General features: G+C 44.2%; 1 protein-coding gene across 1 annotated transcript in view; it reads left to right on the forward strand.

Moving 5' to 3' along the window:
* The window catches only part of tsnare1 (T-SNARE Domain Containing 1), a 380158-nt gene that overhangs the window by 248132 nt on the left and 104064 nt on the right, over positions 1 to 27962 (forward strand). Inside the window, exon 9 of the mRNA XM_075466546.1 lies at positions 20547 to 20619. Coding sequence (XP_075322661.1) covers positions 20547 to 20619 — 73 coding nt within the window. The remainder of the gene's footprint in view (positions 1 to 20546; positions 20620 to 27962) is intronic.

A 27962-nucleotide genomic window follows, 5' to 3' on the forward strand; every position in this document is an offset into this window, starting at 1 on the left:
ACTGGTGGGACTTCTCTCTAATGAGGTCCTGCTCTGATTGCTGCACTCACATTTAACCAAAAGAAGCCAACAAAACAAGAGCATCTCAGAGAATGGAGTAGTTTCTCACTGTGAACTCCCCACCCAGGGAAAATGCTCCCTGGGTGGGGAGGGTTGTGCCGTCTATCAGCATTCTCCCTCCTCAAAGTTTAAAGTGTATTTCATAGGCTCTTGCTGAAGCTGATTCCCTTTTAACGTGCTGACAGGAGCGTTCTGCTGTGCCACACTTCCCTCTGCAGGCACAAGAGGAGACCTCCACACTCTGTTTGTTTCAGCACCCTTCTGTAATGTAAGACTGAATGTTATATTGCCATAAATTCGGCTGGCCTCTACAAACTGCAATCTTTGCACAAAACTCTTGCTGGGACAATCACACTCTCTCTGCAGCATTTTTTAATCCCTGCAGCTCACTGTTATACGTATATGAGATTGTAAATCACTTTAATTGTGATGATACCTCAAAATGTATCAAACAGTGCAGAGAAAAAAAAAAATTGTTGAAAAGAGGGGGATCCCTAAATTGACCGAGTGTCAAAGTTCCCTTGGAACTGTGAAAGATTTTTTTGTGCTTTTCTTCTCATCTTCTATTATACGTGCAGGTTGCTTTAGATCTTTTTTTCCCAAGAGCCACATTGGCAGAGCAAAATCAAGGGAAGAGCCATTTTTACCACAACATACTATAGTATGCAAATATGCATTTCTACAGATAAAACATCCCACAAAAAAAGAAACAACACAGCCAATACATTTTCAATTCAGACCACATTTACCTTAATACTGGGATGAGCTGAAGCTGGCATGCATGTCCTCGACTTTCTTCATGTTGTACTTGTAGTTTGTTGTTGTAATCATAGTGAGACATTCCAGATGAGCATGTTTTTTGTGCTGGTTTTTGTCCTTTTTTAATTAAAAACCGACCCATTGTGCCTGCATCGCGCGCTGGCTAAAGGAGCTAGCGTGCTCTGTGGTCAAGTGTGACGGTGGTTTAAGCGGGCTGCGTTGCCAGGTTTAACAGAGCCCCCTTTAGGAAACACCATTAAGCCTTAATTAATACTTAATAAAAATACTACTACTACAAAAACGCAAAATTAATAAAACTACTTAATAAATCAAATCAAATTTATTTATATAGCACATTTCATGTACAAACAGTTCAAAGTGCTTTACATAAAATAAAAGCATTGCAGCAGGGAGTGTAAGAAGCATTAAAAATACATAAAAGAATATAAAGAGAAACAAATACAATCATTTAAATGAATTTAAAAACAGGCAACAGTCTAGATAAGTTAAAAGATATTTCATGCATAGACACATGAGAAAAGAAATGTCTTTAACCTGGATTTAAAACTGTCTACATTTGGTGAAATTTTAATCTCCATTACAGAAAATAATTGCAGCAGGGAGTGGAAGAAGCATTAAAATACATAAAAGAATATAAGCTACTATGTGAGTGCGAGCCACCAATTAGAGCTTGAGGAGCCGCACAGTGAGTATCTCTGGGTTAGATCAAGCTCCAGTCTCTCCCACACGTTCTCATGTCAGTCAGCACATGATGCATCCTCGTGGCTGAAGGGACGCGAGTCGTGCCACTGGAGACTGAGGTGTGAATCAGAAGCCACGACAGCCTCGTTGCTGGTTTTTTTAATGAATATTTTCATCTCCCCAAGTTTAATTGTGTTGTTGCTGCCTGTGCAGTGACACCAGTGTCAGATAGAACAAACGTCTGAAGTGCAGTCTGACATTTCAGTCCCGTGAAAACGCCCAGACACTCATTTGTTCAGGCCTGTTCTTTTCCTCAGTCACTCACAATGAAAACAGCAGCACGGCGGACTGAATGCGTCAAAGCAACAGCAGAGGTGAGTTTCAGCATTAAGAAAAAGTGGGATTATTTTACTACCAGCACGAGGACTTCAAAAAAGTGACACTTCACTGACCCCATGACAAGAAGTTCAGTTTTTACCGTGTGGAGTTGTGGAATGCTGCCCTCTGGAGCTGCTGCAAGTTCAGGATCAATTTTCTCTAAATAAATGTCCTTTGACTTTTTCTAGCTTATTGCTAGATGCCATTATGTACGAAGTATGAAAGAAAGCTGTAACCCAGAACATCTTAGCACGCTAGGAAAATTCAGCTTAATAAGCACCCTTGCAACTTTCATGTGAGTGACTCAGGAGGGGCCAAGCAAAAGTTTCTGATGTCCTCCTGTAGAAGCACAAACACAACAGAATACCCTCAGAGGGGCCCGGACATACCAAACTTCATCACTTTACATGTGCAGACCATGTGGGAATAGTGAGGAAAAAAATCTGAGGATGAGACCATCACATAAAGAATGAGGGTAGAGTTGTGGGTTATTGATTGGTGCTAATATCATGAAAATAAGAGAAAAAGGAAAATTTAGGATTACCCCAAATATAAAGATATCAAGGTGTTTAACTAGGTGAGCGTAGAATGAAAACAAAAGGTGACTACTCTCTACCTAGCCCCTCTGAATGTATATCAGTTAGCCTTGACATGATAAGTCCATGTCCTCTATTGTGTATGGCCAAAACATTTCTGACGCCTTTGGATGTGAAAATAGAACCCCGAGAGGTGTTCTACTCTGTCTGGTCCCATGTTGGCAGAAGATCCTTGCAGATTTATACAGGTCGAGGAGTGGGGCCTCTGGGGGCCTCTGGGGTAGAATGAAAAAAATATTTTGTGAATAATTATGATTACAATTAATTGAATTCCATTTGGCTTGAATTGGACTTTATTATCTAAGTGCCTTGAGATGACATTTGTTGTATTTGGCTCTATATAAATAAAAATGAATTGAATTGAATTGAATTGGGGGCCTCTGTGGGCCTCAGGCTATTTCCGACAGGAAACGTGCAAAGTTTAGAGGCAGTGCCAATGCCTTGGGTTCTTTTTCATGTTCCTTGAGCCTTTCTTATCAGTTTTGGCAGAGTGGTATGGTCAGTGTGTTTGGTGAGCATCAATACATAGATGAGTGCTGTGAAGAAAAGAAGCAGCCATATTGCCCATAGGGACTCAAATGCAGGTAGAAAGCAGGCAGATTTTGAACAGTGGAAACTTTAGTGAAACTAAAGCTGCTACAGAGCTGAGAGAAAATTATCTTTTCTAGTTGGCTGTTCCAAGGATGATATGAAGATTTGCTGCATTTAAATCAGTCCCTGTACTACCCTGTCAGTAAAGACACAGTTCAAATTGCAAATGTGGGAGAGTACCGCAGAGCTCTTCAAATTCTGTATGTAAAATATATATTTTTTAAACTGCCTATCTTGAGACAAAAATGAGTTTGCTTTGAAATTACCATACTCTCCTGGTCATACTCCACAAGAACTTGCTTAAAGTTAATTTAATATTGAAATTTAACTATTCAGTGTTCATAGTTAAACATTTGACATTATTAGTTCACAGTCCCAAACTGAATGGTAAATTATCTGTACTTGTATAATGCTTTTCTAGTCTAACTGACGCTAAAGGGCTTCTAACACAACATGCCTCATTCACACACACATTCAGCAAGTCTTAGTCTGTGCTTCCTGTCCATTCATACATATTCATACACTAATACACTAATACACAGTGTCTTGCCCAAGGACGCTTCGACATGTGGCCCGGGGAAGCCGCAGTTGAACTGCCAACCTTCCGATTGGTGGGCGACTGCTCTTCCTCTTGAGCTACAGCCACCCCTGAAATAGTTGAAATTAGTTTCATTTGTCCAACTTATATGGGACATTGTATTATAAAGTACTGAAACATGGACAGTACATCTCTGCATTTATCTTTTTTTTATTACAAATCATCAAGATACTCAAAATCAAACTGATTTAAAAAAAAAAAAGCAACAGAAGTATTGTAGTGCATAACCTACATTGCATTTCAGACCTGACAGTCATGGTTCTGGGTTTAATACAACCACTGTAGAGGGTGCAAAGTTAAGCCTGATTTATGGTCGGTGACGCAAGACGCGACGCAAGACGCGACGCAAGACGCGACGCAAGCCCTTGCGCGGTTGCAAGCCCCCCCTTGCGTGCTTGCGTGCGTCACCTCAATTTTCTAAACTTCACGCAAGACGCGAGCGCAAGCCACTATCTACATCACAACCGGCGGCGTGTTCATCTTCCGGTTTCATCCCCTAATAAAATATCGCTGTTTTCAAACGCCAAGGTAGAAAGCGAAGAAGAAGAAGAAGAAGAAGAAGAAGAAGAAGAAGAAGAAGAAGAAGAAGAAGAAGAAGAAGAAGAAGAAGAAGAAGAAGAAGAAGAAGAAGAAGAAGAAGAAGAAGCATGAATCCACTCGAAGAGAGACTTGCCGAAGAGAGACTTGCCGAAGAGAGAATTGCCGAAGAGGTCCTGGCGGTGAATTTCCTTTCATCGTAGTAGGCTTGTCATTGAAAAAACCCGCTGCTCCACCTACTGTCCTGGCGGTGAATCGCCATGCAGCACACGCAACCGCCGACAAAGCAAAATGAAGCATAAACGTCTCGAGCCATTAACGCAAGCGCAAGACGCAAGCGTAAGGGCAGTTAAAAGAGGTATAAATCAGCCTATAGTCATTGCAAGATAGTCAAAGAGGGCCTAGTTCAGCACAGTGCACCCAGTCTATGCATGCTAAACTATTTACTATTGAGTGCTGCCTGCCATCCTCCTACTTCTTGTGCTTCTATCTACAGCTCCACATTTCTGCACATGGATTCAAGCATATTACTCAGCAGGGGGCCAGTGACAAAACAGCCACTGAATTGACATCACACTAACATAACCTAAGTTAACTTCCGCAGTAAGTGAAAAATACTTCAAAACCAGGAACAGCATTACATTACATTACGGTCATTTTGCAGACGCTTTTATCCAAAGCGACTTATAATAAGTGTGTTCCACATCGGTAGGCAAAAGAACTTCAGGTCACAAGAAATCAGAAGTGCATTTCCTTCCAAAACCAAACAGCTAAGAGCAGAACTAGTGCTAGAGTAAGTGCAGTAAGTTAGATACCTAGACAGATACCTAGAAAACAAAGACAATTTAGTAAACAAATAAGTGCGTAAGGAACTAGGACGAAGCAGGTGATGTCCTAAGAGGGCAGATCTGGGTAGTGTTTCCTGAAGAGGTGGGTTTTCAGCCTGCGGCCAAAGATGGGCAGCGACTCAGCTGTCCTGACATCAGTCAGGAGATCGTTCCACCATCGGGGTGCCAGAACAGAGAAAAGCCTTGACCGTGTCGATCGTGCGCAGGGACCACTGAGTGAGGGGGCAGCCAGGCACCTGGAGGCCGCAGAGCGAAGTGGTTGGGCGGGGGTGTAGGGCTTGACCATAGCCTGGAGGTATGAAGGAGCTGTTCCTTCCACTGCCCTGTAGGCCAGCACCAGAGTCTGCAACTGGATGCTGCAGCTACAGTGAGCCAGTGTAGAGAACGGAGAAGGGGAGTTGGGGCGCCAGAAAGGAGCGAGTTGCAGTAGTCCAGGCGGGAGATGACCAGAGCCTGGATGAGCACCTGCGCTGCCTAGCCTCTTGCCAACAGCAAAATGTCATATGCCTAAAAGAAAAGACGCTATCAGCTCTGTGACAAAATGTGGTGTCAGAGCCCAGAAAATGAAATCCTACGAGTTGGCAGTGCCTGACACAGGTGAACGTGGTGCTGTGTGTGCAAAGGCCAAAACAAAAGTTCAACTTCTATCACAGGTGTTCTCCCCGGTTTTCTGCTGTGCAAAGTTGTCTGTTAAATCCTTCAGATTGAACAGGTAGGCCTCACTAACTTCTTTAAAGTGCTCTTCTGAACCCCACTTTTGTTTTATCATTCCACTTTTTGTCAGCTTGTGTTGTGCTGTCTTCTGTAGGAGTGTCGCTGTTTAGTTTCGCACATGTCTCTAAATACATTAATGCAGTCGCAATAATTGTGCACATGGTAAAGGCTGATTTATGGTCGCCTACGGAGAGCTACGGAGACCGTCCAGGAGACGCTTGCGTGCGTCGGCCAACATTCCTATCTATCCAGGAGACGGAGACTCGCGGAGACCGTAAGGGTTGTGATTGGTCGGCTAACAACATAATTTCCGGAATCACTTTTCCGGTTTAGCTCCTTCCTCTCAGAACAGCAACACCGCCATTTTTGAAAGAGTTTACTGTGTGCCGGTCAACATTTGGTCAAAATTATTTGCATTTCAAAATCAACAAGCTCTAACTCCAACAACAGTCTTTCTCTCTCGTTCGCCATCGTTCACTGTGAGGAGTGGAACGGAGCCGGAAGGTGAACAATCAATCAACCACTTTCCCCATAGACTTTGCGAGATTGGGTCGTTTAACGTAGCGACGCCTACTGATCGGGAGGTGAATTACCTTGCGTATCCAACAGACGGACGGAGAACTTCAAAAGGACGGACTACGGAGACGGATTGACGGATAGCGACGGAGAAGCATACTGAGGCCTTAATTTTGACTGTCTGTAGAAATCATCACAAGATCTGGTAGCTTCTACATGAGCGTGAGCCCACAGGATGTGTGTGTGCGGGCACATTTTATCAGGACACATTCACTGGTGAAAATAACTTTGATCAGGACAACAAAAGGAAGAGCTCCTCTCACTTAATGTTCATCTGTTGGTTTGGAACTGAATTTGGAACGTTCAATCTGCTAGATGTTTTCCATCACCTCCATCGTCCCCTCTGGGTCACCCAGGCTTGTCGTGTCGTGTGTGGGGGCTCGACTCTTGGGGGACCGTGGTGGGGGGGTGTCCCATGGGGCCAGTGCGGTGCCGTCGCGGGGGGTGGCCTGCTGGGGTGAGGGGATGCTGCGGGTTTTGCCTGGGTTGCTCCCTCCCACTTGTGCTTTTCCACCAAGCCCCGCTGTGGATGTTTTACCAACTGGATCCCCACGGGGGTTGGTGGGCCCCTCCTGACTGGGGGGACCTGTGTCGTGCGGCTCCTGGGTACTCCCTGCGGGTTGGGTGCGCCCACTTTGCCCTGCGTGCCGGGGGTGGGGGGTGTGCGCCTTGCCCTCGGCGGGGGTTGCGATGCAGGTGTGTGGGGCCGGGGTGCTACCCTCCGTACCATGCCCGCTGGGCCGCTGGTTTCCTCAGGATATCCTGGTCGGTGTCTTTCCTGGATTCTGGGCTGGTCCTTTTTCCTGTTGTCCCTGGGGTTGGGGGGTGGGGGTGGTCATGCCCTGGCTGGCTCTATGGCTGGCAGGGTCTATCTGGGCTGCATAGGTCCTGCTGGGTCTGGGGGGGCAATCCAGAGCACTGGTGGAGGTGCATGGCACTGGCTCAACACACTAGCACCAGCTGGGATCCAGCCTGTGGTCACTGGTTGATTCTGAGTAAGTGTTGAAGGTCAACATCACTGCTTTATGTCTGGCTGCTGGAAGACCACAACATAAACTTCCACACATTCATCTATACGCACCACAGTACACCTTACACACAGACCTATCATTGTCTGTTTTTCTGTCCATTGTCCTTATTTGTCCTGTCCTTTTGTGTTACACTGTCAGCGATTCTAGTCCTCACGGACTAAATCAAGGTTTTTGGAATTGATAAAGCTGGTTAGATTAGATGGTCGAGAAGGGCTGGTGAAGGACACACTCACCATCACTTGAACCTATCCACAAGACAAAACTAATATACAACATATATATGAAATAATATAAAACTCAAGGAACTACCTGGTGCCTGATCCCCCTGGCCTGTTTGATGGCCACGTCTGGCCCATGTATTTGAAACACAAGAACATTCTGCTCTCCGTTGTTGGTGAGGAGGCTGTGCAGCGGGAACTCGATGGCGCTGTGCAAAACCAAAAAGTTTTCCAGCTGATCGCCGCAGAAATGTCAGAGAGTGGTTTCAACCGGACCGCGAGCCAGTGTGGCATTAAGCTGAAGAAGCTGGGAGGTGGTTCCAGATTATGGATGCTATTTGTTATTTGCTGTTATTTGTTATTTACGCTTCGGCACGCACTCCGCCCCCCCTGAGGGTCCCCTTTGTACAGTGGGAACACAAGCTGACCCCAAAGCGACCCGACCCGTACCGTACCGTTCCAAACCGACCCGTACCGGACTGCATAGTGGAAACGAGGCTTTAGTGCAACAAGAGGCCCAGACATGACCTAGTGAAAGCAACCCTAAAATTCTTTCCCTGAGATTTTAGGTCCACAGGAACTCCAGAAAATAACAAACATCCCTGGGAAATAATAAACACCTCTGTTGGAAGCATGTTGTTGGAAATCTTATTAGAAAAATCTCCAGTTCTGGTTCTGAGCCTAATGTGCGTGTGTGCGCGTGTGTGTGTGCGTGCTCATGTGTGTGTGTGCGTGCGTGCGTGTGTGTGTGCGTGCGTGCGTGTGTGCGTGTCTGTGTGTGTGCGTGCTCATGTGTGTGTGTGTGCGTGCGTGTGTGTGTGTGCGTGCGTGTGTGTGTGCGTGCGTGCGCGTGTCTGTGTGTGTGCGTGCTCATGTGTGTGTGTGCGTGCGTGTGTGTGTGTGCGTGTGTATGTGTGCGTATGTGTGTGTGTGCGTATGTGTGTGTGTGCGTATGTGTGCGTTTGTGTGTGTGCGTGCGTGTGTGTGTGTGCGTGCGTCTAACTCTGCCTGCTCACTTCTGCAAAAACTGAAATGATTACAAACTGTTTTGTCATTCGAATAACATTAGCCCTGATTGGCTAATGCTTTGCCAGGTATTGTTTACAGCATGATAGACAGGGTTGCCTGGATTAAAATGTTAAAAAGTCTTTATCATGGTGAGGTTTGCCAGGAGCCATTTAAGCTCCATTCAAATGTTTTTAGCCAAGTAACAGGACGGCTGCCAGTTTCCACAGCAATCTGCGCCACCTGTGATGGATGGCCCAGTGGGTTCGGCTCCACAAACGCAGCTGTGATTGCACGGAGCCATAATGGAGGAATGGGGCGACTTGTGAGCAGAAGATAGACAGAGGTTTTATAAGCTTTCATATTGCTTTGAGCAGAAACACAGAGTGCCGATTCAAAGCTTGGAGACTGTGGAGAATTAGTTGCGGTCAACCGTAGCTGCTCTACTTTGCTCTGTGCCCTGACGGGAATGATTTAACAAAAACTTTCAACTTAAGAAAAAAAAATAAAATTATACTTTTGGCCAAGTGAACGCACAAAATATCTAGGATTAAAGGAACATTCCACCAGTGGAGACATGAATATGTATTGAAAGTGGGCCATATATGTAGTAGAATAGTAGCATACATTTCTAATTTGGTGCCTTCTTGACCGAGAAAAGGCAGAAAATGACTTTTTTGTGCTTGTGGATTAAAGACAACAATCCCCATAGTGCATTGCAATGCACAAGATCCGCAGGCCAATCCCCCGAGAGTGTACGAGCTCCACCCGACTTTTCACTACCTGGAAATCATGTCACTGCCTTACCTGTTTGCACTTCCATCGAGCACCTTACTGTATACTCAATCACAGGGTCAATACCTCTTTTTTTATGGTGTGGATAATGTTGTTTGTGTGTCTTTATGTTCATGACAATTCTTATTTTGTGAATTAAAACACAAAATCTCACTCCTTCTCTCCTGTCTGCCTTCAACAAAGTTTAGAATAGCATCATAAACTTGGAAGGAGGTAACTGATTTGCAACAAACTTATAATGCAATGTATACTTGTAATGCTTCATAATTTATAGTAATTATAGGTAGGCTATGATCACAATTCTGTCGTTTTGTCATCTGAGGTAACAGTAGCTAGGTAGATCCAGTTCTGAAATGTTGGTCGTTCAATAACTCGAATACACTTGGAGCAACATTAAGAAAGAACCACAACAACGTACATTTTAACCATTTAATTAAATAACTATACAAACAATACAACTGTTGAATGAATATAAAACAAGGAAACTATAGCTCCTCCTGAGCTTCTTGGTGCCCGCAGTACGAGTAGCCCCTGACTGCAGACCGCAGATCGGGGCGGAGATCAACGTTGAGGGGGCGGAACGTTGAGGGGGCGGAGCTCAATGACTCCTTTGCGGGTGCCATCTGGTGGCGGTGCTTAACGTTGTTGATGCTCAACATAGAACAACACTTTAGCCGCTTTCGGACTGTAGGAACCTTTGGCAGTTCTAATAACCTTTTAATCCGCGGGGCCGTTTTCTCCCGTGTTCGGACATACAGGAACTCTGGGCTTTCTCCCTTAGTTCCTATAACTATTTAGCTCCTTCTCCAAGGTCGGGTCTTTTCATAGTTCTTATAGAACGAATCTGACGTAGGTGTGTGGTGGTCGGTAGCTACGCCCCATGTCATGCCATCACGGCTGAAATGTTTCCTCATAAGACACAGACACAACCGGTGGGTGTTTAATAAGTTAAACTTACACTGGTCTCATTTGTCTGCAGCGCTCTGCTCTCCTTTCTTCCTTCATGAAATGAAAAAGTATCTCCTGACTCTCTCTGTGAGCTTTTCCAGCCTTGATATTAGACGCCTGATGTGATGTCCATGATTAATATCACCATCATGCAGACCATGAACACAGTGGCCTCCCCGCTCTCCATATTAGCTTCTTGGTGGTGTTTTTTCTACTCTCCTTACTTTTACCGTTTTGTTTTGTGTTTGAATGTAGCTAAACGGCTAACGGCTAACACGTCACTGAAGCAGACGGCTGCGCGCGGCGCATCAGTCCCTATCAGGTCCCGACTCATGTGCGAATGCAGACTGAAACAGTTCCGCTGGGGAAGGATAGTTATCAGAACGAAATTCGAGGAGGGTAGTTCTGATAACTACTTTCTTACAACGGTCTGTCCGAAAGCGGCTATTGAACCGCAGAAGAAGACTGTGTGGAGGAGAAGAAGTAGATTCGTTTTTTAATGTGCTATTTTGCAATATTTGTGACAGACAAGGAAGAAAGTAACATTTTTTTCATTTTAAAATATGCTATGCTCTCTGTGACGATACACTGTGTTCTTAGTTATTACCTTAGTTATTATCTTACACCACGGAGACGACTGAGAAACTCAGCGCTAACTTTCAACAGCATGTGGTAACTTCCGGTTTTCAAAAATAAACGAGAACTGTCAATTTTTTTTTTTAAAAAAGAGAGATGTGTGTCTCATAAAATAATTTATAGTACTATGCCCCTACACACTCGGTTTTTTAAAAAAATAAATAACACCAAAGCTTCAAAGCATGCTTCAAACTCGCTGGAGAAATTGTCTAAAAAAAAAAAGAAACCGTTTGAGCCCTTCTACTGAGCAAAAACTACTTTTCTTGAATAAAAACACGTGAAGTAACACAAGCACCCTCTTTATTACACCAAGCACACTCCCAAAGAAAATATGAATGACAAACCAAAATTTTTCACATTGTTTTTAAATTATTGTGTTATTATATACAGAAGAGATGTATCATATTTGCTTTATTTGGTGCAACAATCGCTACTGCCAGTATATGTAACCCAAGGGAATTGAATGAAGCTTCGGGTAGTGAACCACTTTATGAGACAATGGTTCAAAATGATTCAATTTCCATCACCAGGTGCAGGTTTTCGTCCCAAACAGGCAACAGTACGACAGTCTTGACTCAGATAATCAGCTGATCTCAGTCTGCAGATAGTTGATTGGTCAAACTGTGTGCTTATATATATAGAATTATCTATCTAATATATATAATTGTTTCATATATATAATTATATATATAATACATATTATTATAGTTGTTTTATATACAGTTATAATTGATTCCTTATTTTAGGCAACTCGGTGCTGCTTGCTGGTTGTGAATGTGCTGCATGGTCTCCGCCACCAGATGGCACCCGCAAAGGAGTCATTGAGCTCCGCCCCCTCAACGTTGAGCCCCGCCCCCTCAACGTTCCGCCCCCTCAACGTTGATCTCCGCCCCGATCTGCGGTCTGCAGTCAGGGGTACTTGCGCAGTACTGGACGTCTGGAGCTGGGTAGTTCTGGCGGATAGCCTGCACGACAGACGCCCTCTGCCCAATCTCTCTCCTTGCAGGACCCACTCAAGAAAGTGCCGGTAGGCTGTTAGACGAAATTGTCTAGACAAAACATTGATCACAAAGTGAGTGATGGCATTTGAGCCTAGCGTGCCACAGTAGCTTGCATAACTGCAAGCTATTTGTGCAATGAACATGCCACGTTAGCGTGTTAGCAAGAGTACTCCTTGACATAGTAACAAAGAAAACAAACTTACTTTACAGAAAGACGTCCATTTGGCCCTGTAGGCTTTGGCTGTCGTTTCCAGTTGACTTTAGGTATTCTAAAGTAGGTCTCCAGGACGCCACCAATTCGCCCCAGCTCGAGCCATATCTTCTCCAGTCCTCCGTGTTAGCTGCAGCTCTGAGCTCTCTCTCTCTCTCTCTCTCTCTCTCTCTCTATTTCGTTTTTTTTATTGGCGGTTGGCAAACAACTTAAAGCAGCATTAAAGCCACCAACTGGTAAGGAGTGTGGATCTCATGACAATTATATATACCTATATCTATATATACCCATATAGATATATAGATATATATATATCTATATATATATAGATATATATATATAGATATATTCAATTCAATTCATTTTTTTCAATTCATTTTTATTTATATAGCGCCAAATACAACAAATGTCATCTCAAGGCACTTAGATAGTAAGTCCAATTCAAGCCAATTGGAATTCAATTAATTAATAATAATCATAATTCATAAAATAATCCAATTCGTTCATATAGAGCCAATTCAAAAACAATTTCCTAGCTAAGAAAACCAACAGATTGCACTGAAAACTTTTTGTTTTTCGGTCCAATCTCCCGGCCTGAGCGGCGTGCCTGAGGCGACTGTGGAGAGAAACGACTCCCTTTTAACAGGAAGAAACCTCTGGCAGAACCAGACTCAGGAAGGGTGGCCATCCGCCTCGACCAGCTGGGGTTTGAGAAGACAGAAAAAGGGGGGGGGAGGGGGGCAGGGGGCCACCGCGACGGCGGCACTGTAACACCATTCAAAGGATATCTGTTGGAACAGGGAAACACGAGTTAATGACCACAATAATATCACATATACATAAAGAGAGTAAAGTGAGGAAAGGTGTGTCAGATGAGGCCCCCCAGCAGTCTAGGCCTATAGCAGCTTAACTATGGGATGTTTCAGGATCACCTGAGCCATCCCTAACTATAAGCTTTATCAAAAAGGAAAGTTTTAAGCCTGGTCTTAAAAGTGGAAAGGGTGTCTGCTTCCCGGACATTTACTGGCAGCTTATTCCACAATTGAGGGGCCTGATAACTGAAGGCTCTGCCTCCCATTCTACTTTTAGAAACTCTGGGAACCTCAAGTAAACCTGCAGTTTGGGAACGAAGTGCTCTGTTAGGAAAATATCTTACAATGAGATCTTTAAGATATGATGGAGCTCGGTCATTAAGAGCTTTATATGTGAGGAGAAGAATCTTAAATTCTATTCTGAATTTAACAGGGAGCCAATGAAGAGAAGCTAAAACTGGAGAAATATGATCTCTGCTGTTAGTTCTCGTCAAAACTCTGGCTGCAGCATTTTGGATCAACTGAAGGCTTTTCAGAGAATATGTAGGACAGCCCAATAATAAAGAATTACAGTAGTCCAATCTTGAAGTAACAAATGCATGAATTAGTTTTTCTGCATCACTCTGAGACAAGATGTTCCTGATTTTAACAATATTACGAAGGTGAAAGAAGGCAGTCCTAGAAACCTGTTTTATATGCGAGTCAAATGATAAGTTCTGGTCAAAAATAACTCCAAGGTTCCTCACTGTAGAACTAGAAGCCAAGGAAATACCATCTAGAGTAACTATATAGCTAGACAATTTCTCCCTGAAACGCTCAGGTCCAAAGATAACGACTTCAGTTTTGTCTGAATTTAGCAGCAGACAGTTCTGAGTCATCCAGGTCTTTATGTCTTTAAGACATGCTTGTAGTCTGACCAACCTATTGGTTTCATCTGGTTTTATAGATAAGTACAGCTGAGTATCATCAGCATAGCAATGGAAATTTATGCCATGCTGTCTAATAATGTTACCTAATGGAAGCATGTATAAAGTAAAAAGAATCGGTCCAAGCACAGAACCCTGGGGAACTCCATGACTTACTCTGGTGTGTGAGGAAGATTCTTCGTTTACAAGAACAAACTGAAATCTATCAGATAAATATGATTTAAACCAGCCTAATGCAGTTCCTTTAATCCCAATAACATGTTCAAGTCTGTGTAATAAGATACTGTGATCGACCGTATCAAATGCAGCACTGAGATCCAACAGGACAAGCACAGACACAAGTCCGCTATCAGAGGCTAAGAGGAGATCATTGGTAACTTTCAGCAGTGCTGTTTCTGTGCTATGATGCACTCTGAATCCTGACTGAAACTCTTCAAACAAATTATTTCTGTGTAAATGATCACAAAGCTGAGCTGCAACTATTTTTTCAAGAACTTTAGACATAAAAGGGAGATTGGATATAGGTCTATAATGAGCCAACACTTCTGAATCAAGAGTAGGTTTTTTAAGTAAAGGTTTAATTACAGCAACCTTAAAAGTCTGAGGTACATATCCTGTCAACAAAGACAGATTGATCAAATCCAATATGGAAGTGTCAATTAAGGGGAAAACCTCCTTGAACAGTCTGGTTGGGATTGGGTCTAAAACACAAGTTGATGGTTTAGAAGAGACTATTGCTGTTGTTAGTTCAGAGAGATCAACTGGGCAGAAGCCGTCTAAATACAAATCAGGTTCTAAAGATACTTCTAAAGCTGCTGTACTTGATGATACATCACTGATAATAGTGGGAAGGACTCCATCAATCTTCTCTCTGATAGAAACAATTTTATTAATAAAGAAGCTCATGAAATCATCACTGCTGAGAGTTAAAGGAATAACTGGCTCAGCAGAGCTCGGACTCTTAGTCAGACTGGCTACAGTGCTGAAAAGAAACCTGGGATTATTCTTATTCTCTTCTATCAATGATGAATAATAAGCAGTTCTAGCTTTACGAAGGGCTTTCTTATACATTGTTAAACTATCTTTCCAGACTAACTGAGACTCTTCTAAATTAGAGGAACGCCACTGTCTCTCCAGCTTTCTTGCAGTCTGCTTTAAAGCACGCAGCTGTGAATTATACCAAGGAGCCAACCTCTTCTGACTGATTACCTTCCTTTTCAGAGGGGCAACATTGTCCAGTGCTGTACGCATTGAAACTATAGTGCTGTCAACAAGAGAGTCAAATGCTGCTGGAGTAAAGTTTAGGTAGTCGTCCTCTGTCATATCTGCACATGGCAGTGAAGAAAAGGATGATGGAATTAATTCTTTAAATCTGGTTACAGCATCCTCTGATAGACACCTTCTATATGTAAATTTCTTCTCAGAAACTGTATAGTCAAGTAATGTAAACTCAAAGGTTATCAGAAAATGGTCAGATAAGACAGGGTTATGAGGGAACACTGTTAACTGTTCACTCTCAATGCCATAAGTCAGAACAAGATCAAGGGTGTGATTAAGGCAGTGAGTCGGTCCGTGAACACTCTGAGAAAATCCAATAGAGTCTAATATAGAATTAAAGTTCATATTCAGGCAGTCATTTTCAACATCTACATGAATATTAAAGTCACCCACTACAATGACTTTATCTGTACTCAGCACTAACTGGGATAAAAACTCTGAGAATTCAGACAGAAACTCAGAATAAGGGCCAGGTGGACGATACACAACAACAAACACAAGAGGTTTCTGGGATTTCCACTTTGCGTGGGAAAAACTGAGAATCAGATATTCAAAAGAGCTCAAACTAATCTTGGGTCTGGGACTGATGAGTAACCCTGATCTGAAAATAGCTGCCACTCCTCCTCCTCTGCCTGTGGTTCGAGGAACGTGAACATTTAAACAGTCAGAGGGAGTTGCTTCATTAATGCTAACATGATCCTCCTGCTGCAGCCAGGTTTCTGTAAGACAAAATATATCAATATGATGATCACAAATCAACTCATTCACTAACAGAGACTTCGAAAGGAGAGATCTGATATTCAGCAAACCACATTTAATAGTTTGATGTTTTTGTTCAGTTAAAGTTTTTGTTTTAATAATTTCTTTTTGCACAAGAGGATTTGCTCCTTTTGTGTTAATCGATTGGGTGGGTAGCAGCAGGTGGGAAGCTGCAGAGAAGTGTGTAAGACTACAACTCTGCATCCTGGTCTGAACCCTGGGTTGTCATGTTTTAGGGTGGCAAATAAATTCATCCATATTTCTAGAAATGAGAGCTGCTCCTTCCAAAGTGGGATGGATGCCGTCTCTCCTCATCAGACCAGGTTTTCTCCAGAAAGATTGCCAATTATCTCAGTAGCCCACGTTGTTTGCTGGACACCATCTAGACAACCAGCGATTGTAAGACGACATGCGGCTAAACATGTCATCACTGGTCAGATTTGGCAGGGGTCCAGAGAAAACTACGGAGTCCGACATTGTTTTGGCAAAATCACACACCGATGCAACATTAATTTTAGTGACCTCCGATTGGCGTAACCGGGTGTCATTAACGCCGACGTGAATAACTATTTTACCATATTTACGTTTATCCTTAGCCAGCAGTTTTAAATAGGATTCTATGTCGCCCGCTCTGGCCCCTGGAATGCATTTGACTATGGCCGCTGGTGCCTCTAATGCCACGTTTCTGACTATAGAGCTGCCAATTACCAGGGTTTTGTCCTCAGCGGGTGTGTCGCTGAGTGGGGAAAATCTGTTAGAAGCGTGGACAGGTCGATGGTGAACAACGGGCTTGACTTTAGAGCTATGCCTCTTCCTGACAGTCACCCAGCCACGATGTAATCCCGGCTGCTCGGGTTCTGCCTGGGGGCGGCTAATGGAGCTAGCTACGCTAGGTGGCTCCACACTGGCAAAAGGGGCCTGGCTCGCTATCGGTTGATTTTCAACAGTGCAGAGCCGAGCTTCCAATTCAGATAACCTCGCCTCCAAAACTACAAAAAGACTACATTTGTTACATGTACCATTATCGCTAAAGGAGGCAGAGGAGTAACTAAACATCTGACACACGGAGCAGGTGAAAGCAGGAGAAGGAGGAAGAGAACCGGTAGCCATGCTACGCTAGAGAACCAGACACACCGCTAAAAAGTGAGAATAAAGATTAAAGATCTGTAGGAGTGTGTTAGAACAGAACGGTAAGCTATAGAGTTTAACTATGCAAAATTGTGTAAGTTATAGATCGAAATAAAGTGATTATCAGTACTCCAAGCGGAGCAAGAAATTCCACAGTGCACGAGCAAGGTAACAGGAAGTGATGCAACACGTCTTACCGCAAAGCGTCACAGCGTCAGCAAAGCCTCCAACCCAACAAGGTGTGTCATATATCTATATATATATATAGTTAGCTGCAGCTCTCTGCCAGTCTAAAGCACTGGCACTGATCTGTGATAGGTCTGTTAGCGCATTAGGTCCAACCCCCTATGGGCGGTGTTGAAGGGTGGGAACTAGCGCTTGTAGTCTCAACAGAAATCCACCCCTCTTACTCTTCCGCCTACAATGACGCAAAATGACAATTTTTGCGTCATTGTAGGAGGAAGTGGAAAGAGGTGAATACAGATTTCTCCCGTCTCAGGGGGAAATGAGAGAGTGTTGCATGACCATTCAAAAGTATGACTGGGTTTCTAACAATGCAAAGCCTAATGCAAATGGGTGGAGTGTCCCTTTAAACACAAATTCATTATATTTGTCAATTAAAAGATGAGGGAATTTGATTTCAGTTGCTTCTTTTCCCCTCATATATAGTAAAAATACTCAGGTTACACGAACACAGGTGGTGTAATTTTACCTTTTATTCAAAACATATTCAAACCAGTTATTCAATGAAAGAGAAAATATTAAGAATGATAGCCTATTGATATATAAGACTGTTCTTAAGGCTCTCAAATGCAATTGGAAAATTGACATATCCAAAAATAACGCATGGACATCATAAAGGAACATGTTTACTCTGGGATGTTTTGCCAGACATCTACTGCAGCTATCTTCAGCTGGTTTGTGTATAGATAATCATACAGAATATTTAACGTTTTTAACTCCTTTGTTGCATTTACAGTAGGATTTTGGGTTTAGTTCATGGTCCATCTGAGCTGTGAAACTCTATCCAATCAGCTTCCTTGCATTCTGCATAACCTACAGAGGCAGTGTTTGCCTACACATGTTTTATGTTTTATTTGGCAGCTCATTCATGCTCGCACTATTTTCTTAGCGGTGGCGGAGTAATATCAACGAACATCCAGTACAAAATGTCAAATAAAACACGACAGAAGCAACTTTTCGCAACGAAATTTGATATGGATTACCAGTGCACACCAGTAACCACTCCGGTGAGTTGATGATTTTGAAAACAGACGTTTATGGTGCTTTTACGGACCTCTTTAGACGTGCACCATGCTTGCCATTCTGAAGCAGGTTGAGAAGAATCAAAATTAGGCAAATACCGGAGACAGCAGTAAACATCAAAAAAGCGATGAGGGGGGTTCTAAAACATTGCAGACGACTCAGAAAAGCAAAATATGACAAAGTGCTGAATGATTTCACTGTTTACAGGCTAATAGAAAATTTTCACTCTCACAGTTCTTTTTATTTATTTTTTTATGTGTTAATGTAATTATGATTGACAGGCAGTCTGACAAAATATTGTGCTCCATTACTGTCTCATTTCCCACTTCCACCAGCCCCAAATTTGTGTTGTGAGTCAACTTCTTTGGCTTTCAGCAAATAGTGAGCGTTAATGTGGTGGTCAGGATGCAGCCTGTCCTTATGTTCTCTCAGCTATAAAAAAACCCCACCTTTTTTTAGTCTAAAGACTGCTTGTTGATGTATTTATATCATTACATCATTAGCAATGATTCAAAATAGTTTCTAATTCATTTAATTACAACCATGTATGTTTGCTTTACTTTCACCTTAGATTTTAATCATAACAAAGCATTATTTAATACAATCTTAAAATTTCTAAATCTTCATTTGAAAAGTAATTAATGACTAAACATGTCAGAGAAATGTTGTAAGAAAAGTAATTACATTCCATTTACAAAAATATATCAAATAGTTTCTCTCAAATTCATCAGAAGTCTCCATTCAAGGGTTTGTGTTTAAATTTTTTTTTAGTTTGTTAGTTAACTAATAACAATTACTTATCCAAATTGGAATTCTAGTACAGTGTAAACCGCTTATAGTGGTCACGGATATAGTAATCAACCGCTTATAGAGATCAAAAGGCTTGGGACAGAATCATTTCTATACAAATGCTGTTTAAATAATTTGTTTATAGTAATCAAGAAATCCGCTTATAATGTTAATTTTTGGCCATTTTATGAACGTAAACATGTGCAAAAATCATTTTAAAACTACGTGTAGCTATTTTATTTTTTACTCCCTTGATTCCTTTCTGGACGTCTGCTTCTGCCCTATGCTTCTGCCTCGCTAGCTAACGTAACGAATTGACACCGGGCAGCAAGCGCGCGAATCATGGCTGGAAAAAGGAAGTCATTTTCTCTGAATGAAAAACGTAGTCTCCTCGAGGCGTATGACAAATTACCAAAAACGAGCCAACGAGATGCTGCGGCGAAGCTTGGCATTCCTCAGGCTACCTTGTGTAGTCTAATTAAGCAACGGGAGACAGTCATGAATGCTAACGACGGAGAAAGAAAAGGACAGCGCACTGCGCAGTACTGTAATTAAACTTGCATGATAATAAAATTCAGTAATTGCTGAAGCTATCCGTTTCATTTCATTTTTCTCATTGAAAAACGATACAAATGGCATTTAGATGATATTCTGAAATACTTGTACTGTAATACAAATTCGGTTTTAGTAATCAACCGCTTATAGTGTTCAAATTGGCTCTGGACCAACGTGATCACTATAAGCGGTTTCCACTGTACATGTAAATGTAAAATGTAAATGTACTTTATTTATACAGCCCTTTACAGACAAGTGATTTACAGCAGGTAATAAATAAAGAGAAGAATAAGTAAAAACAAATAAAAACAATAAAAGAACAGTGAAATCAATACAATACAACAAAATCAAATAAGATAAAAGTGTCATCATACTACTGGGTATTAAAAGCAATCCTAAATAAGTAGGTTTTTAGCCTAGATTTGAAGAGGCCTAGGTCAGAAATAAGACGCAGCTCAACGGGGAGCTTATTCTAGAGCCTGGGGGCATGAAAGATACATGAAAGATATTTGCATCATGTCTCCAAGTTAGCTTCCTATAGCATAAAAAACTTGTGTGTTCCACTGGCATGAAATTTAGGAATCAAGTTTACCCAAGGATGGAGAACCTCTGTTAAAAATATTCTGCCCCATCAGCTTTTCTATGATGATATAGAACAATAACAAAATCTATTACAACATTTATAAGAGATGGAAAGACCAACAACATAATTAAGTGGCCATTACTTTAAGTTTCCTGTATGCATAGTGGTCTCACTGTCTGTGTGACATGAAATGTGGATTTTAATTAGTATTCCACTGGTTTATTTTTGTTTGTTTGTCCTTTGTAGAGAGACATGCTGGATGTCAGTCAAATCATGAAGGATCTGGCCAGCATGGTTCATGAGCAAGGAGACACAATAGGTAAGGTTGTCTGTATGTGGACTGTTTATTTTTGTGTGTTGAACATTTTTTTGTGTGTTTTTTTGCTGAACTCGGAGGTACAGTCATCAGCAAAGCCAAAGTCCACAGTGGCAGTTTTCTCATGACATTTTTCAGCACCATTGGTTTTTTTGTTGTTGTTTTTTTTTCTAAAGGAGAAATTAAAGAAAGAGGGGGAGTGAAGAGAGACGAAAGGAGAGAGCTTGAACAGATAGACAAGATAGATGGCTATTGGTGACCAACTGCTGCATCTGTGGAGAGAAAAGAAAGCAAACTATGGCCTTACACAGGAAAATCTGCAGAAACATAAAAGAAACAAAACAAACAGCAACCACATCACCAGCAGCAAGTAAATGAGAAGGAAAGGAACTGTAGTTACTGATTATTATTATATTATCATTATGTTTCATTAAAATTCTACCTTCATACCTCTCTGACTAAAGACCTCTTACTGGCAAAATTTCAGGTACAAAAGGGAGACACAAGTCAAACAAACGGCTAGATTTCAGATTAACAGAAGAGTTACAACTGCTTTCTATCTTTTCTATCTTTATATTGCAAAACTATTTGAGTAATGAAGTGTGTGTGTGAGTGAGAGTGAGAGAGATGAGTTTTCTTTCTTTTTTTTCTTTAAAGGAATGGGGTGCAATAACTTCTGCTAATTGCTGCTTTTCTGTGTCTGAGTGTCCTTTTGTGTGCTGCCTTCAATCAGGATAATGTAGATGACCTTTAAATACCCTTTTAAGTCAGGCTTGTGTGGTCTAATTCTGCAGGAATAGAAAACCTGTTTTCTTTCTTTCTTTTCTTTAAATTGCATACTGATAAACTACATTCAAACCTAAAGATCAAATGGCATGCTTTTCCATGTTTACTGTCTTACCGACAGCGTTAAAATGGCTCAAAAAAGAGGTGCACATATGTTTTAGTATTTTTTAGGCGGAAGGAACACATTTTCTCAAGTAGTCTCAAGAGTCGCTTGAGTGTGCACATTATCCAGTTATTGTGGTACATGTAACAAGTGATCCCCAAGTACTTTTCAGAGCGCAGTACTTTGTTTCTACTTCAGATGTCTTCAAGAAAATGTGATTTTGGTTACAAGGGCAAATAGATCTTTTCCAGCTTCCCCAATAACCCAGCAATCTTGATTTTGTGGATATGGTTTGGTATTCCTGGCCAGCAACACAGTCGGGATAGGTTTTGAGTCGTGCACCAAACATCACAGACCACAGGTTTATGAATGAGAACCAGTACAATGCTGACTTTGCAGGGAGACTAAAGCTGAAAGTCGAGGGTTCTCCAACACTAAAAGGGCATGAGTCTGAACCTCAAGCTGGGAATTAAACTATTTCAAATGTCTGTGTCGTGTTGGCATTTGACATATGAACAGATCTTAATACAAACATCATGGTTACACTGAGTGATAATGAATATGATACATGTGACCATGCTATAGATGCAGATGAAACGGCAATAAACGTTAGCGAAACCAAAGAATGTTTGTAATAGCTTACGGTTAGTGGGAGTGGGCCACTCAGCCACAGCCTGTATTTTGTCCGGGTCCATCTTAATAATAATAATAATAGTGAGTGGAGGATGGGGGTAATGTGCTCATGTTTACGCACTCTCATCAGGATCCTAGCTGCAGAGTTCTGGATGTATTGGAGCCTCTGCAGGCTCTTGCTAGAGATCCCGATGAGAAGTGCGTTGCAGTAGTCCAGCCTTGATGACACAAAAGCATGTACCAGCTTTTCGGCATCTGACAGGGAAAGAATGGGGCGGAGTTTGGAAATGTTCCGGAGGTGGTAGAAGGAGGTTTTGCAGAGGAGGTTGATATGAGAATCAAAGTTGAGTTGGGGGTCCATTTTAACACCAAGGTTGGTCACAGTTAATGAGAGGGGGATGTTGGAGCCGGAAAAGGTGATGCTGGTTATGGGAGATGATTTGGTCTGGTGAGGAGTGCCGACTAGGATAGCTTCAGTTTTGGAGCTGTTTAATTGGAGGAAGTTGTGCTCCATCCATAGCTTTACCTCCTCCAGACAGGCGGTGAGTTGTGACGGTGATGAAGAGGGGGGGTTGCAGCAGTGGCATTTACATATAGTTGTGTGTCGTCGGCATAACAATGAAATGAACAGCCATGGCGGCTGATGACCTGACCAAGGGGAATGAGGTAGAGGATAAACAGGATGGGGCCAAGGACTGACCCCTGGGGGACACCGCAGGTGACTGTGTGTGGGTTCGATGTGGAGTGACCCCTGGAAATGTACTCTGTCCGGTTTGTAAGGTATGACTGGAACCAAGTGAGGGCAGTGTTTGTGAGTCCAGTGGTGAGGTGGAGCCTGTTCAGGAGAATAGTGTGGTCAACTGTGTCAAAAGCAGCAGATAGGTCCAGGAGGATGAGGAGGGAGGGAGTGCCGGCATCGGATGACATAAGAAGGTCGTTTGTGACTCTTATTAGTGCAGTCTCTGTGCTGTGGGCGAGGCGGAAACCGGACTGAAATTTTTCATACAGATTATTTAGTTGTAGATGGTTCTGAAGATGGGTGGCAACTGCTTTCTCAAGTACTTTTGAAATGAAGGGTAGATTGGAGATGGGCCTGTAGTTTGAGAGGACCTCTGGGTCAAGGTTGTGTTTTTTGAGAAGTGGTCTGATAATGGCTGTTTTTAGAACGGGGGGGACATGGCCGGTTTGGAGAGAGTGATTTATGACAGAGGTGATCAGGGGACTTAGGACAGTAATATGGGATTTTACCAGGGAGGTTGGGAGGGGGTCAAGGGCACAAGTTGAGGGTTTCATCTTCCTGATGATGTTTCGCACCTCTTCTGGTGAGACCAAAGGAAAACAGGTCAGGGGTTGGGTGATGGCAGATGTTGGGGGATCAGCTTGAGTGGGGGGGCCGGAAAGGGCTGAGCGGATGTGAGCAATCTTTGAGGTGAAAAAATACATAAAACGATTGCACTGCTCTGCTGTAGTGCCCATCAGTGGAGGGGATTGTGGTTTGAGGAGATAGCTGATGGTGGAGAAAAGTTTTTTGGAATTTCCTGGATTGTTTCTGATGGCATCGGAATAGAACTGTGACCTTGTCCCTTTAAGGGATTTTGAATATTGTTTTTGGTGCTCCCGGTAGATTTGTTTATGGACAGTGAGGCCAGAGGTTTTGTAGCGCCGCTCAAGGACCCGTCCCGCCGTCTTCATCCTCCGAAGCTCATCTGTGAACCAGGGCGCTGAGCGGGTGAAGGTGACTGCTCTGGTTTTGACAGGGGCATGAAGGTCCAGGAGGCTATTCAGATGGCTGTTGTAGTAGTCCACTGCTTCGTCGGCTGATGAGAAAAGAGTGGAAAGATGCTGGAAATCTGCTGCCAAGAGTTCTGGGTTTATGTTTTTGAGGTTTCTAAAAGAGATATTGCGTTTAGGCTTGAAGGGGTTGGATGAGGATAGCAACTCCATAGAGACAACCTTGTGGTCAGAGACACCAAGGTCATACACCTGCAGGTTGGTGAGAGGGGCGGAGTTTGTGATGACCAGGTCCAAGGTGTGCCCCCTGATGTGTGTGGGGACATGAACAAGTTGCTTTACGTTAAAGCAGTCCAGTAATTGGAGGAAGTCATCAGCAAAGCGGCAGGAGGGGGTGTCGACGTGGATGTTGATATCGCCAAGGATATCTTCACCTGTCCGCCCTGGAAAATGTAGCTGAGGAAGGTGACTGAACATGCGTGGAATTCACATTTTTTGGCCTAAATGTAGAGGCGATTCTCCAGGAGTCTGGTGACCCTTTCATGTCATCTGTGTTCTGCAGTATATTTTGAAAAGATCGCAATGTCAACAGGGTAAACAAACACTAACAGATTTAGATGGTCTCTCAGAATGTCGTTTATAAGGGATGCAAGGGCATCTGTGAGGCCAAAAGATTTGACCAGGTACTCAAAGTGCCCTAACGGTGTGTTGAAGGCTCTCTTCCATTCATCACCCTCACAAATTTTGATCAGACGGTATGCGTTGTGGAGTTTGAGCTTGGTGAAGGTGGTAGCTCCCTGGATGGGTTCAAAGGCAGATGAGATGAGTGATTTGATTCAGGCCCAATAGTTAATGCAGGGCTGCAGGCTCTTATCCTTCTTCTGCACAAAGAAAAAACCCACCTCCTACAGGGAAAGGGGATGGTCTGATGATACCTGCTGCTTAAGATTCACCGATATAGCATTCAATGGCTTTTTGCTTGGGATGAGACTGATTATAAAGTCGACTGGAAGGCAGGGGAGCTCCAGGCAGGAGGTCTATAGCACAGTCATAGGGGCAATGAGGAGGTAATGACATGGACTTGTCCTTACTGAAAACTGCCAAGGTTGTGATATTTAGCGGGAACTAAAGACAAATGTACAGGAGGGATTGTGATATCTGATGGGGGTTATTGGAGGACCGATCTAAGGCAGTTGGAAAGGCAGAAAAAGCTCCAGCCTTCAATCCAACGTTCCGACCAGAGAATGTGTGGGTTATGAAGGGCTAACCAGGGTTAACCAAGAATTAAGGGGAAGCTAGAGATGGGGAACAGGAGGAACTCGTTTAAATCACAGTGGTTTCCTGAAACAATAAGAGTGATGGGCTTGGTTTTATGGTAGTCAAGATACCTTCATCCAGTGCTGAGATCATGGTAGGTGAAGGCTGGGTTTCCAGTGGCAGACTAAGTTGGGAAGCCACACCTGGGTCCAGCAGGTTCTGTTCCGCTCCAGAGTCCACTAGGGAGAAAAGTTCTCGGGTTGTGTTATCAAGTTGAATGTTCACGCGTAGAGTAAAACGAGAAGGAGTTTCTTTCAGAGTTCTGCCCACCTGTAATCCTGCCTCTACTAGTGGGCTCCGTCTTTTGGCCGCAATGCACAGGCGTAGATATAATGACCCTTGGAACCGCAATAGATACACTCATTTGCCTTCACATGAAAAAACTCTCAGTGTGAGTCTCGCTCAACCCACCTGCATGGGCTCAAGAATTTCCTCAGACGGAGATGACGCCAACGGGGATGATCCAGAGGAACGTAAAGGCGGATTTACAGTTGATGCGTCGCTCAAGGCGGTGGTGGCCCATCCATCCATCCATCCATCATCTTCCGCTGGTCCGGGGATCGGGTCGCGTGGGCAGCAGCTTGAGCAAAGAGACCCAGACGTCCCTGTCCCCGGCCACTTCCTCCAGCTCTTCTGGGGGGACCCCGAGGCGTTCCCAGGCCAGCCGAGAAACATAGTCTCTCCAACGTGTCCTGGGTCTTCCCTGGGGCCTCCTCCCAGTGGGACGGGCCCGGAACACCTCACCGGGGAGGCGTCCAGGAGGCATCCTAACCAGATGCCCGAGCAACCTCAACTGACTCCTCTCGATACGGAGGAGCATTGGTTCTACTCTGAGCCCCTCCCGGATGACCGAGCTTCTCACCCTATCTCTAAGGGAGAGCCCAGACACCCTGCGGAGGAAACTCATTTCGGCCGCTTGTATTCGCAATCTCGTTCTTTCGGTCACTACCCAAAGCTCGTGACCATAGGTGAGGGTAGGAACATAGATTGACCGGTAAATCGAGAGCTTCACCTTCTGGCTCAGCTCCTTCTTCACCACGACGGGCCGGTGCAGAGCCCGCATCACTGCAGACGCCGCACCGATCCGTCTGTCAATCTCCTGCTCCATTCGTCCCTCACTCGTGAACAAGACCCCGAGATACTTGAACTCCTCCACTTGGGGAAGGATCTCATTCCCGACCCGGAGAGAGCATTCCACCCTTTTCCAGCCGAAGACCATGGTCTCGGATTTGGAGGTGCTGATTCTCATCCCAGCCGCTTCACACTCGGCTGCGAACCGCTCCAGTAAGAGCTGAAGGTCACGGCCTGACGACGCCAACAGAACCACATCGTCCGCAAAAAGCAGAGACCCGATTCTGAGGTTGCCAAACCAGACCCCCTCAACGCCCTGGCTGCGCCTAGAAATTCTGTCCATAAAAATTATGAACAAAATCGGTGACAAAGGGTAGCCCTGACGGAGTCCAACCCTCACAGGAAACATGTCCGACTTACTGCTGGCAATGCGGACCAAACTCTGACACCGGTCATACAGAGACCGAACAGCCCATATCAAGGAGTCCAGCACTCCATACTCCCGGAGCACCCCCCACAAGAATCCCCGAGGGACACGGTCGAACGCCTTCTCCAAGTCCACAAAACACATGTAGACCGGTTGGGCGAACTCCCATGCTCCCTCCAGGATCCTGCGGAGGGTATAGAGCTGGTCCACTGTTCCACGGCCAGGACGAAAACCACACTGCACCTCCTGAATCCGAGATTCGACTATCCGGCGGATCCTCCTCTCCAGTACCCCCGAAAAGACCTTACCAGGGAGGCTGAGGAGTGTGATCCCCCTATAGTTGGAACACACCCTCCGGTCCCCCTTTTTAAAGAGGGGGACCACCACCCCGATCTGCCAGTCCAGAGGCGCTGTCCACGCGATGCTGCAGAGGCGTGTCAACCAAGACAGCCCCACAACATCCAGAGCCTTGAGGAACTCAGGACGGACCTCATCCACCCCCGGGGCCTTGCCACCGAGGAGTTTTTTGACCACCTCGGCAACCTCAGCCCCAGAAATGGGAGGCCCCACGTCCAAGCCCCCCAACTCTGCTTCCTCATCGGAAGGCGTGTCGGTAGGATTGAGGAGGCCCTCGAAGTATTCCCCCCACCGACTCACGACGTCCCTAGTTGAAGTCAGCAGAGCCCCGCCCTCACCATACACGGTGTTGACGGTGCACCGCTTCCCCCCCCTGAGCTGCCGGATGGTGGACCAGAATCTCCTCGAGGCCGTCCGGAAGTCATTCTCCATGGGCTCCCCGAACTCCTCCCAAGCCCGAGTTTTTGCCTCAGCAACCGCCGAGGCTGCATTCCGCTTGGCCTGTCAGTACCCATCAGCTGCTTCTAGAGTCCCACTGGCCAAAAAGGCCCGATAGGACTCTTTCTTCAGCTTGACGGCTTCCCTCACCACTGGGGTCCACCAGCGGGTTCGGGGATTGCTGCCACGACAGGCACCGACCACCTTACGGCCACAGCTCCGGTCGGCCGCTTCAACAATGGAGGCACGGAACATGGCCCATTCGGGCTCAATGTCCCCCACCTCCCCCGGGTCATGGTTGAAGCTCTGTCGGAGGTGGGAGTTGAAACTCCTCCTTACAGGGGATTCCGCCAGCCGTTCCCAACAGACCCTCACAATATGTGTGAGTGTCCAGGACATACGGCCGCAAGTACGACGATACAACCACAAAGTCGATCATCGAGCTGCGGCCTAGGGTGTCCTGGTGCCGCCAGCTGGAGAACC

Source organism: Odontesthes bonariensis, chromosome 5 (assembly GCF_027942865.1).
Source record: "Odontesthes bonariensis isolate fOdoBon6 chromosome 5, fOdoBon6.hap1, whole genome shotgun sequence".
Lineage (NCBI taxonomy): Eukaryota > Metazoa > Chordata > Actinopteri > Atheriniformes > Atherinopsidae > Odontesthes > Odontesthes bonariensis.